The sequence below is a fragment of the Hevea brasiliensis genome, chromosome 18, assembly GCF_030052815.1.
Source record: "Hevea brasiliensis isolate MT/VB/25A 57/8 chromosome 18, ASM3005281v1, whole genome shotgun sequence".
Lineage (NCBI taxonomy): Eukaryota > Viridiplantae > Streptophyta > Magnoliopsida > Malpighiales > Euphorbiaceae > Hevea > Hevea brasiliensis.
The window spans coordinates 48,326,150-48,338,166 of NC_079510.1; the positions used below are offsets into that span (position 1 = coordinate 48,326,150).

Consider the following 12,017-nt stretch of genomic DNA (forward strand, 5'->3'; position numbering starts at 1 on the left):
CTTTTTCAGACTATCTGAAGGATTTGCTGCTCATCGGTTTTTTCCCGCTTGAATCCCCTGTCTAGTGTGGTGGTTTACCCTCCAAATTAAACAAGTAATATATGAGAAATTATTAGGTGCATCCGATGTATATAAACAATATCTCCCAATCATGTGGGATAGAAATGGTTCATTTTTTTGTGAGAGAGAAAGTATTATTTTTTAATATTCTGGGTATATCTAATAATTAACCGTAATATATATTTATATCTATATTTTATGAAGACGCATGTGACCAAATTAAACTTAGAAATAACCTCCACAAATAAAATCACAAATTATGTTATTAAATAAGACTTAGGCCTTCAATTTTTAATAGTATTAAAAGCCTTAACCATTGCTTTTTTTTTTTTTTAAAGAAGAATATAAGAAAATTAGAAGCATAGGACTTCAACCTCCAGAATACATAATCTTGCATGAATTGAAAGGATATACTTTCTTTTTTTTATTTTATTATTCTAAACAATTGTTAGTTGAGAGAATATGTATACCATTTTATATAATTGACAATTAATAAAGCTTGCAATGTTGGCAATTGGAATGATAAGAAAAGAAAAACATAAATGATGAATTATTTATGAGATTCTTTATAATTTTTATGAATGGCATTGGTGGCAGAGCCAGGATTCATTTGATTATTGCCTTGGACTGTTGGAGTTGGCCATGGTGGTAATGTGGGCCGTCGGATTACGATTGGTACGGCCGTTTGTGCGCCGTTGATAGGTTAAAAAATAAAAATTTATTAGATAAGAGAAAAATTCTTAGTTGTATTCAGTATAAAAATTATATTATACACCCAATTAATTAGAAATTAAAAAATGATATTTTATAAGATCAATTAAAAGGAGTATAAGAAAAAATGCAAACAAAATGGTCCCGGCGGGGCTCGAACCCGCGACCTTCGGCTCATAAGACCAACGCTCTAACCAACTGAGCTACGGGACCACTTGCTCATTATGTTTTTTAGTTCAAGAAAATGACAGCATGACCGCTCCTTTTCCCCCATGGCTAGAGAAATTGAAATCTGAAAAATACTTGTCTATATTCATTCAATTTATAAATAACATATTAATTAAAAAATAATAAATTTTATATAAAAATATTTATTTTGAATTTTGTATTAATTCATCCACTAAAAAAATTATCTATTAATATATATATACACATTTAAATGTTGACCGGTGGAGGCATTGACGAGGCAATGGCAAAAGTCATCTTTGTATAATGACGGATTACGTGATATTAATTAACTATTACTACCGTACGCCGTTGGATCTTGACTATATTACATTATTTATGACTTTTTTTTAAATTAATTCTTATTAAAATCAAGATATTATATATGTGTCTTATATATTTATATTTTAATTTATAATAAATAAAATTTAAGTAAAAATTTTTTTATAATTTATATTATTATATAACTTATTGAATTCAAATATTAAAATAATGACTACATATATTTTTATTTTGTCGAATAATTAATAATTAGTTAAATATAATATAAATATTTTTTTAATTTATTTACTTATAATTAAAATTTAAATTCAAAATTTTGTAACCCTATAAATGATTTTAATATATTGTTAAGCTAAAACTCTTAACCTGTATATAAATAAACATGTAAATATCCTTGAAACCATACCAATAATATTTTTTCAATTTTAGCCCTTGAAAATGAAAAAATTTTGAAATTCAATATGTATAGTTACCACTATTGCACCATAACTATTGATTATGCCGAGTCGATCATAATCGATCATTAGAGTGAATTTATAGTATATATAAAAATTGCTCTGAATAAATTGTTTTTGAAAATAATTGGAAATATATATATATATATATATATATATAAATATGGTTTTGTGAAGTCAAACTTGAGAAAGATTTAGGTGCAAGAATTTCCAACTCCAACAGACTTTTCACACGCAGATTTCAACAGTTCACATTGTCATACGTAAACAATTAATACATGCTTGACTTCAATGAAAATTTAGAATGATCAAACAAATTCTATAGCCAGCAATTAACCATAACCATGGGTTCCAAGGACGATGATAAAGATGAACTTGGAGATAGCCAGAAGATCATGCTCGCGGCGATCTTTTCTTTATTCGCGGTGGTGTTGCTGATAGTTTTTCTCCAACTTTACTGTAGATATCTCCTAAACCGCCAAGAAAGGAGGCGACGCTCCGCCCTTCATCGCCAAAACAGGCAAATTGGACCAGATATGGAGTCTAATGTTACCGTCGAACCACCTAAGGTAGGGCTTGACCCTTTGATCGTAGCCTCGTTTCCGACGGTTGCATATAAGCCGACCAACCAGCAAGAGCTTAACCACGGTGAACCCATAGAGTGCTCAGTTTGCTTGGGAACCATAGTGGAAGATGCCATGGTTAGGATTTTACCAAACTGTAAGCACATGTTTCATGTAGAGTGCATTGATATGTGGCTCGGATCAAACACTACTTGTCCAATATGTCGCACTGTGGCTGAGCCAAGGGTCCAGCCAGTGGAAAGAGAGTTGGGTAGTAGTGAGGTTCAGGCCCAGGTCCAACCCTCAGCTCCACCCTTGGCCGGTGGATCAGGATCTCTATTTGGCTCTTTTCGATGGATGGTTACTAGGGAGAGATCGTCAAGAGCTCGAAGCTGTGGAGATGAAGTTGGCGTGGAAGATCTGGAAAGGGTGTGAATGTTTATGTACGTGGGATTATGGTAAATATTGTAGTTTTCAAAGAATGGTTCTTAATCATAGTTTTGCTATAATATTTCTGGTTCTGTATTTCTTGAGAATATTTTTCTGGTTCTGGTCAAGGGATTGAGATTGCTGTTGCAGCTTTTGGTTTAACTGGATTATAATTTTGCTATTCATTATAAAAGTATACACTTATTTTAATTAGATTTTCAGCGATTTATGGTTAATTTTCTATGGATTATTTTTTTATTAATTACTCTTCCACTTGTTACAATTGGTCGCAATGAGTTTTATCTGACAGTATAGCTAGAGGAGAAAACCTAATATATGAACATATAAGGGTAGCCACCAATTCCAACCGGAATCATCAGTTTAAATTTTTTAAAATTAGGGATTTGAGATTGAATTGTATGAAATTTCTTTTTTTAATTTCAATTCAGTTCATTCTGATTTTAATTTTATTTATTGGTGTTGTCAAAAAAAATTATATTTTTTTTAAAAGAAAAAAAGATTAATTTAGCCTTGGAATGAATTAGACCAATCAATTTTGGTCTAATTTCTATGGGTTCTAATCACGAATTAGACTAAATCAGTTCCAGTTATACACCCAGCTGTAAGGCCTGGGAAGTACCTTGAAGCAACAAGACAACCAAAGCGAGAACACAAGGCCCACATTGTCAAACAACTGAAGCCCAATTAAGATTAAATTTGCACGAATGAATTAGTAACTGATGCAAATTATTCCTGTGATTAAATTGAAATAAAAATTTTGCTATGTTATATTTTGAATATTAAGTGTTAATTTTTATTAAATTATAATTAATAAAATGCATCATTCTTACTTGAGCCTCAAATAATTTTTTTGACAATTTATTATTTTATCTTAAAAACATGGATTAAATCATCCACATGCGTCGACTCGAATTCATAATTTTCTAATTTGTGAAATAAAAATAAAAATATATATTCAAAAAAAAGCAAGGAACCTATGTAATTACAAAAAGTTACATTGCCATACAAAGTGTCACGACCCAACCTAGGGGCCGGACCGGCACTAGGACCTAGGCCAGCCTAAAGCCCCCGAGGCCCGTAGTAAGCCTAACTATTCATTAACCCAACTCTAAGGCCCATTTGGGCCCAATTTCAAGAAATCAACCAGACAGAGTCCGGCCATAAAATGGACCTATCAACGGGGAGTTTTTGACTCACACGACCTGTAAACACAGTAAATACTCAATTGGGGAGCTCAGCTCACCCTCCACATACTCATTAGCATAAAAATAAATGGGAGCTCAGCACCCTCATCCAATCCATCAAACATGCATAGAATATTAAGTTTACAGATCCAAAATAATAATTTAGTTTACAGATCCAAATTAAATAAACATTTCTAACACATGCGGAAATTCTAAGATTTAACAAGTTTATACAAACATTAATAATCGACCTGCGATGAAGAAAGCAGGTTAACCTCAAAAATATCCTCCTGTGGCCTGGAAAAATATTGAACAGGAGTGAGCGTTGGACTCAGAGAGTAAAATATCAATTTTAACCATAATCTCTATAACTATCTAAAACTAATGCACCCTGTGGAGTGAAATACAGCATCAGCAATAAATTCACATCATAACAGCAAAAAGGTAATTTGGAGCATTCACGCACCCAGCAATATTAATCATATATATATGGGAGCTGATCCCCTATACAGCTCTCTTAATCCAATCAGTACAAATAAGAACTCAGCTCGGACTTCCACTTAATAACCAAATCGGGGTCCCAGCGAAGAACTCAAGCCGTGTCTACCCCGAAGGACCGAGTCCCAGCGAAGATCTCAAGTCGTGTCTACCCGTCCTATCCATAGTTCACACCACATCACACGCACGCCAACGCACGCACACTGCTCCAAATTACCACAACAACATACATGGCACTTTCACAGTTATGAATGCAACATAAATCGTGCCTAAAGTTTATCTACATAGATATATGCATATAAGTGATGCATGGGCATGCTTGAACATATAATAATAGTGAAATTACAATTAAAATTAATATTTTACTCACAGACTTGACAACGGTCACTGTGATGGCTAGGCGGAGAAAGAAGACTGTCCCGGCTCACCTGACAATTACATTACAATTATTTAATATAAATGACTCAATAAAATCAAGAAAAGACCAAATACGTCCTAAGTCGTGCCGAAAATCCGGCAGAGTCTCCCCTATATCTAGGACCTACCCAACCTGCAAAATGGCTCAAAGCACACTTCTATATTCACAATCCATATATCCACAACTCAATCACATCACACAGCCCCTCCTGGGCCCATCAAATCAGTCATCCATCACAATATGTAAAATTTCAATTTAGTCCTTATAATTGATTATTTTTACAAAAACTACCCAAACAAGCTCTAAAAATTCTAAAACTTTGCCCCGCGGTCCTTAGCAATATTACTAGGCTATTGCAAAAAGAATCATAATTTTCTGAGCTATCAAGAATATTTTATGAATTTTTAATCCTATTTAAGCACCAGAAAATTACGAAAAAGCAAGGTTCGGGTTTACCTTTGCCGATTCCGACTTCGGGAACGCGCTCGAGACATCTGACAATGGGGGGGGGTAGCCAAAACCTCAGTCCAATTCGGATACTTTTCCGGTAACAGGTCTGTTTGGCCGGAAATTCACAGACCCGATCAACTGTCGAATTTTTGCAAATTGAGGATACCTACACGAAGCCCACAACACGGGGGTTAGTACATAAATTTTTCAAAATTTTCTAAGCTCATTTAATGCTCGGAAAGACACTGCGAAGTTCCGTGGGATTCACCGAAAAACGGTGTCGGAAAAATTCGAAATTTATGTCGCCGTGAAGCTCTCGACGAGTGGAGCGCTCTGGTACTCTCGGTTTTCTTGTGGGGTTCACGGTTTGTGAGAAATCTAGCCCGAAAGTCAAAATGGGCTAAAATTTCCCGGACAAAAATTGGACAAACCGCTCGATGGATTTCGGTGTTCTTGGTGTCTATGGAAAGCTCTCGACGAGTAGATGAGTTTAGATACAAGACCCGATCCGATTGGTGGCCGGATCCGTCGGATTTTGGCCGGGAAGGTGAACAGTCGTGCGCGCGCTGCGCGTCGCTTTTGGAGCCGTTTTCCAGCGTTCCAGGAGGCGCCGGCCGTGGGGGAGGGCTGAGGCTGCGCGTCGGCGAGGTGGGGAGGCAGGGGAGGTGGCGGCGCGGCAAGGGGAGGAGGGAGGAGAGAGAAAAGAGAGAGAGAAGGGGAGGAGGTCGGACGCGCGCGGGGAAGGGAAGAAGAAAAAGAAAAGGCCGGTCCGATTCGACCGGTCCGATCCGGTCCGGTTCTATTCGGCCGGTTCGATTCAGGATACAAAATTTTTAAATTTTTACTCTGCCTCGGGACCGAAAACGAGGTCTAAAAATTCCGAAAAAATTCCAGAAAACTTAGAAAAATTCATAGATTCCAAATATATTTTTAGTTTTGCCATGTAGTCTTTAAATTAATTTTTAAAAATCATCAAAGTTTATATTTTCGGAAAATTAAACCCGATTTTTAAAATCCGAAAAATCTCAAAAAAATTCCTAAAATATAAATAAAATTAAAGTACCAAAAATGCTCATAAAATAATAAAATTTAAAATTTTGGGGTGTTACATTCTTCCCCCCTTACAGAAAATTCGTCCTCAAATTTTTACACAAGGCAGAATAAAGCACATGATTATACATTGAACAAATAAGGGTATTTGCTACGCATGTCCCGTTCTGACTCCCAGGTGCACTCTTCCACCGACTGACTCCTCCACAAAACCTTAACCATAGGGATCTGTTTGGATCTTAGCTGTCTCACTTGGTAGTCTATTATGGCTATAGGTTGCTCCTCAAATGTCAAGTTCTCTTTTAGCTCTATTACATCTGGTTGTAGTACATGAGAAGGATCTGGAATGTATTTCCTGAGCGTGGAGATGTGAAATACGGGATGAACGTGAGAAAGGTTGGGTGGTAGCTCCAATCGGTAGGCAACTGCTCCAACTCTATCAGTAACCTCAAAAGGTCCAATATACCGAGGTGCCAACTTGCCCTTCTTTCCAAATCTCATCACTCCCTTCATCGGATAAACCTTCAGGAATACATAGTCGCCTACTGCAAACTCCACATTCCTTCGTCTAGGGTCTGCATAACTCTTCTGCCTACTGAAAGCTGTTTTCAATCGTTCCCTGATTAAGGGAACTATCTCTGAAGTGTACTGCACTAGGTCTACATCATGCACCTTTGCTTCTCCTATTTCCGTCCAACACAGAGGAGACCTACACTTTCTTCCATATAGTGCCTCATAGGGTGCCATCCCTATGCTGGAATGGTAACTGTTGTTGTAGGCAAACTCCACCAAAGCTAGTTGATCATCCCATTGACCTCCAAAATCCAAAACACTCATGCGAAGCATGTCTTCCAGTGTTTGGATTGTCCTTTCGGACTGTCCATCTGTGTGAGGGTGGAAAGCTGTACTAAAGTTCAACTGTGTGCCAAGTGCCTCCTACAACTTTCTCCAAAATCGATAAGTGAACTGGGGCCCTCTATCAGATATTATGGAAGCTGGAACTCCATGTAATCTGACTATTTCTCGAATGTAGAGTCGAGCGTACTGTGCCACAGAATATGTAGTCTTCACAGGCAAGAAGTGAGCTGATTTGGTTAGACGGTCTACAATTACCCATATCGAATTATATCCTCACGTGGTACGAGGCAACCCAGTCACAAAATCCATAGTAATCATTTCCCACTTCCATTCTGGGATAGGGAGCTCTTGCAGCTTCCCTGACGGTCTCTGATGTTCAAACTTCACCTTCTGACAAGTCAAGCACTTGGACACAAAATCTGCTATGTCTCTCTTCATGCCATTCCACCAATAGCTATCCTTCACATCATGGTACATCTTGGTGGAGCCTGGGTGGACATTGTACAGGGTATAGTGTGCCTCTTGCATGATTTCATTTCTCAGATTGTCCACATCGGGCACACATATCCTATAACCTTGCATAAGGGTGCCATCATTGGCAAACGCGAACTCACCACCTTCACCTTGCTGTACTCTTTCTATGATCTTCATCAATTGTTGGTCTCTATGCTGGGAAACTCTAACTCTGTCCCGCAAGTCTGGCCTCACTGAAAAATGAGCCAACAATACCCCATCATCTGAAAGATCTAGGATTAAACCTTGATCCATTAACTCATGTACTTCCCGAATCAACGGTCTCTTCTCCACTGAAATGTGTGCCAAACTGCCAGAAGACTTCCTGCTCAAAGCATCTGCCACTACATTGGCCTTCCCAGGGTGGTACTGGATGGTGCAATCATAGTCTTTCAGAAGCTCCATCCATCTCCTCTGTCTCAAGTTTAAATCCCTCTGTTGGAAGATGTACTTCAAACTCTTGTGGTCGGTGTATATCTCGCACACTTCACCATACAGGTAGTGTCTCCAGATTTTTAGTGCAAAGATTACAGCCGCCATTTCCAAATCATGAGTGGGGTAGTTCTGCTCATGCCTCTTCAGCTGCCTTGAAGCATAAGCCACTACCTTTCCATTCTGCATCAAAACACACCCTAAGCCAACTCGAGGCGCCACAAAGACACCTGTATCCTTCACCACTCATAGGTAGTGTCAACACAAGGGCGGTGGTTAGACACTCCTTAAACTTCTGGAAGCTCTTTTCACAGTCATCTATCCAAATGAATGGAACATTCTTCCGAGTTAACTTAGTTAAGGGAGCTGCTATCCTGGAAAAATCTTGCACAAAACGCCTATAGTAGCCAGCTAAACCCAGAAAACTTCGCACCTCGATCGGATTGTAGGCCTAAGCCAATCGCCATTCTGACTTCAATTTTCTTGGGATCCACTTGAATGCCGTCACTAGAAACCACGTGTCCCAAGAATGAGATGCTTTCTAGCCAAAATTCACATTTTGAAAATTTGGCATATAGCTGGTGCTCCCTTAAAGTCTGCAACACCATTCTCAAGTGCCACACGTGTTCTTCCTCGGTCCGAGAGTATACCAAAATGTCATCTATGAATACGATGACAAAACAGTCCAAAAATGGCTTGAACACCCTGTTCATCAAGTCCATGAAGGCTGCTGGTGCATTAGTGAGTCCAAAAGACATCACAAAGAACTCATAATGACCATATCTTGTCCTGAATGCCGTTTTGGACACGTCCTCATTCCTGATTCTTAACTGATGGTAGCCTGATCGCAGGTCTATCTTGGAAAAGAATCTAGCCCCTTGAAACTGATCAAACAGATCGTCGATCCGAGGAAGTGAATACTTGTTCTTCACAGTCACCTTGATCAGCTGTCTATAGTCAATGCACAACCTCAATGACCCATCCTTCTTTCTCACAAATAGAATGAAGCACCCTGTGGTGAAGTGCTCGACGTATGAAACCTTTGTCCAACAACTCCCGTAGTTGCTCTTTTAACTCTTTCAATTCTGGGGCCATCTGTAAGGTGGCATTGATATGGGGTTTGTACCCTAACAACATCAATGCGTAACTCTATTCCCTTCTCGTGGCAACCCCGAAGCTCTTCAGGGAAGACATCCATGAATTCTCTGACAACAGGAACATTTTCTATGTTGGCACCTTCTACAGATGTATCTCTCACCAATGCCAAATACCCTTAGCATCCACGCCTCAACATTTTTCTAGCACTAATTGCTGACACCAAATTATATGGAGCCACGCTCCTGTCACCATCAAAGCTAAACTCTTCCACACCAGGTATGTGGAAATGCACCTTTTTTTTCCTGCAGTCTAAAGTGGCATAATGAGTTGCCAACTAGTCCATCTCCAAAATTACATCAAAATCAATCACTGGTAGAGGAACCAAGTCTGCTGGGAGGATCTTTCCATTCACTACTACTGGGCTACCCGGAAAAACCATATCTACATCTATGTTGTCACTAAGTGGGGTAGCTTCTGACAAAGGGTATTCTAAAGTGGTAGAGTTTCTACCCAATCTCATGGCAAACACAGGGGAGACAAATGAGTGCGTAGCACCCGGATCTATCAAAACACGAGCCTCATAGGAACAGACTAGAAGAATACCTGCCACAACTGCATTTGAAGCTTGAGCATCCCGGTGGGTCAGGGTGAAAACCCGAGCTTGACCCCTACCCTGAGTGGCAGAACCCTCGACATCGACTTCTACCTCCGACCGCCTCCAAATCCACGTTCCCCTTGTCCTCGCCTCTGGCCATCGAATCGATCGCCGCCATGCCGAAGCACCCGGATACAACTGACGAGGAACATTTGCAACAGAACCTTGTGACCCCATCTATGGCTCACTGAACACGGGGCATTCCCTAGCAAAGTGACCTGGTTGGCCACACCTGAAGCATACTCTTGAACCCATCATACAAGGTCCTGAATGTCCTCTTTCACACTGTGCACAAGGTGCCAAGGAGGATCCTGAACCAGACCCAGAACTACTGTACCCTGAACTGTGACCACTGCTGGATCCGCACCCTGGTTTGAACCCTCAGGATTTGTGTCTAAAACCACTCCTCTTATTCCTGCTTCTTCCTCTGTAATTAGTTTGGCCACCACTATCCGTAGTACCCATGTGTGGAACACCTGAAGAACCCTCTGCTTTGTTTTTCTTTGCCCTTCTGCTGTCATCCACAGCATAGCTAATCTCAATCTGTCTGGCTCGATCAACTACCACGTCAAAAGACTGATCAGACATCATGGCCAGGTTTGCATACCTCCTGTCAAGCCCCTTTAGGAACCTCTTCACCTTCATAGTTTCTGTAGATACTGCAGTAGGGGCATACCTGCTCAACTCCAGAAATTCTATAGCATATTCATCTACAGACCTACCATTCTGTCTTAAGGCCTCAAAGGCCCACTGCTTTTGATCCCTGAAGCTTTCTGGCACAAACCGATTGATGAACAGTTCCACAAACTGAGTCCACGACAAACCCTCCATCCGAGGTAATATGTAGTCATTCATCCATTGTCTAGGCATAGGCCCCATAATATGCTGCATACACTCTATAAGTCTTCTGTCAGTCAACTGCAGCTCTGTTCCTGCCTGTCTGCAGGAATCCAAAAACCGATATGCATCATCAGACACATCATAAGTACCAGGCACCAATTTCTTGAAATTTATTATCTGTTTGTAAGGTTCCCCTCTTGGTGCGGTGGACTGCTGCTCCTGTGGAGGGTGGACCATATATTGCGCTATCATATCGATGGTTCTCTGTAACCCAGCTAGAGTAACTGCCATAGGGTCCATGGGACCCTGTGCCATGAAAGACTGATCATGAACTGTTGGCAGCTGCTCTTCTACTTGAGCAGCTCTAGGCCTCCTACCCCGCCTCCTCGGGGCAGGCACCTCATCTTGTGCTGAAACCTCGTCAGGCACATCTGGTTCTGGTGCAGTGGCAGCTCTCCTGCTTCTACGCATTTTCCTGAAATTTAGCAGCATTAGCCCACAAAATTCAAAACTGCACGTTACACAGCTCTATGACTCATATTTACACACAATATATAGAGCAGAAACTATAAGCAAAGATGACAATGCAAGATGAATATGGACCCTAAGATGACTCCTAATAGACTCTTCCCAACACTTTAGACAAACAATCCCTAAGAATCTGAAGCCTAAGCTCTGATACCACATTTGTCACGACCCAACCTAGGGGCCGGACCAGCACTAGGACCTGGGCCAGCCTAAAGCCCCCGAGGCCCGTAGTAAGCCTAACTATTCATTAACCCAACTCTAAGGCCCATTTGGGCTCAATTTCAAGAAATCAACCGGATAGAGTCCGGCCATAAAATGGACCTACCAACGGGGAGTTTTTGACTCACCCGACCTGTAAACACAGTAAATACTCAATTGGGGAGCTCAGCTCACCCTTCACATACTCATTAGCATAAAAATAAATGGGAGCTCAGCTCCCTCATCCAATCCATCAAACATGCATAGAATATTAAGTTTACAGGTCCAAAATAATAATTTAGTTTACAGACCCAAATCAAATAAACATTTCTAACACATGCGGAAATTCTAAGATTTAACAAGTTTATACAAATATTAATAATCGACCTGCGAGGAAGAAAGCAGGTTAACCTCAAAAATATCCTCCTGTGGCCTAGAAAAATATTGAACAGGAGTGAGCGTTCGACTCAGAGAGTAAAATATCAATTTTAACCATAATCTCTATAACTATCTAAAACTAATGCACCCTGTGGAGTGAAATGCAGCATC

The 12,017-nt window shown here is 39.9% G+C and overlaps 1 protein-coding gene and 1 non-coding gene across 2 annotated transcripts; one reads left to right on the forward strand and one right to left on the reverse strand.

Annotated features, from left to right (window-relative positions):
* Window positions 1–910: 910 nt before the first annotated feature.
* On the reverse strand, window positions 911–984 carry TRNAI-UAU (transfer RNA isoleucine (anticodon UAU)). The gene has a single exon. It is a non-coding gene; the product is annotated as a tRNA-Ile (tRNA).
* Window positions 985–1,946: 962 nt separating this feature from the next.
* Window positions 1,947–2,938, forward strand: LOC110673600 (E3 ubiquitin-protein ligase ATL41). The gene has a single exon (XM_021836731.2). It carries the CDS (start codon window positions 2,078–2,080, stop codon window positions 2,729–2,731), a length of 654 nt encoding a protein of 217 aa, XP_021692423.2. The 5' UTR covers window positions 1,947–2,077; the 3' UTR covers window positions 2,732–2,938.
* The last annotated feature ends 9,079 nt before the right edge of the window (window positions 2,939–12,017 follow it).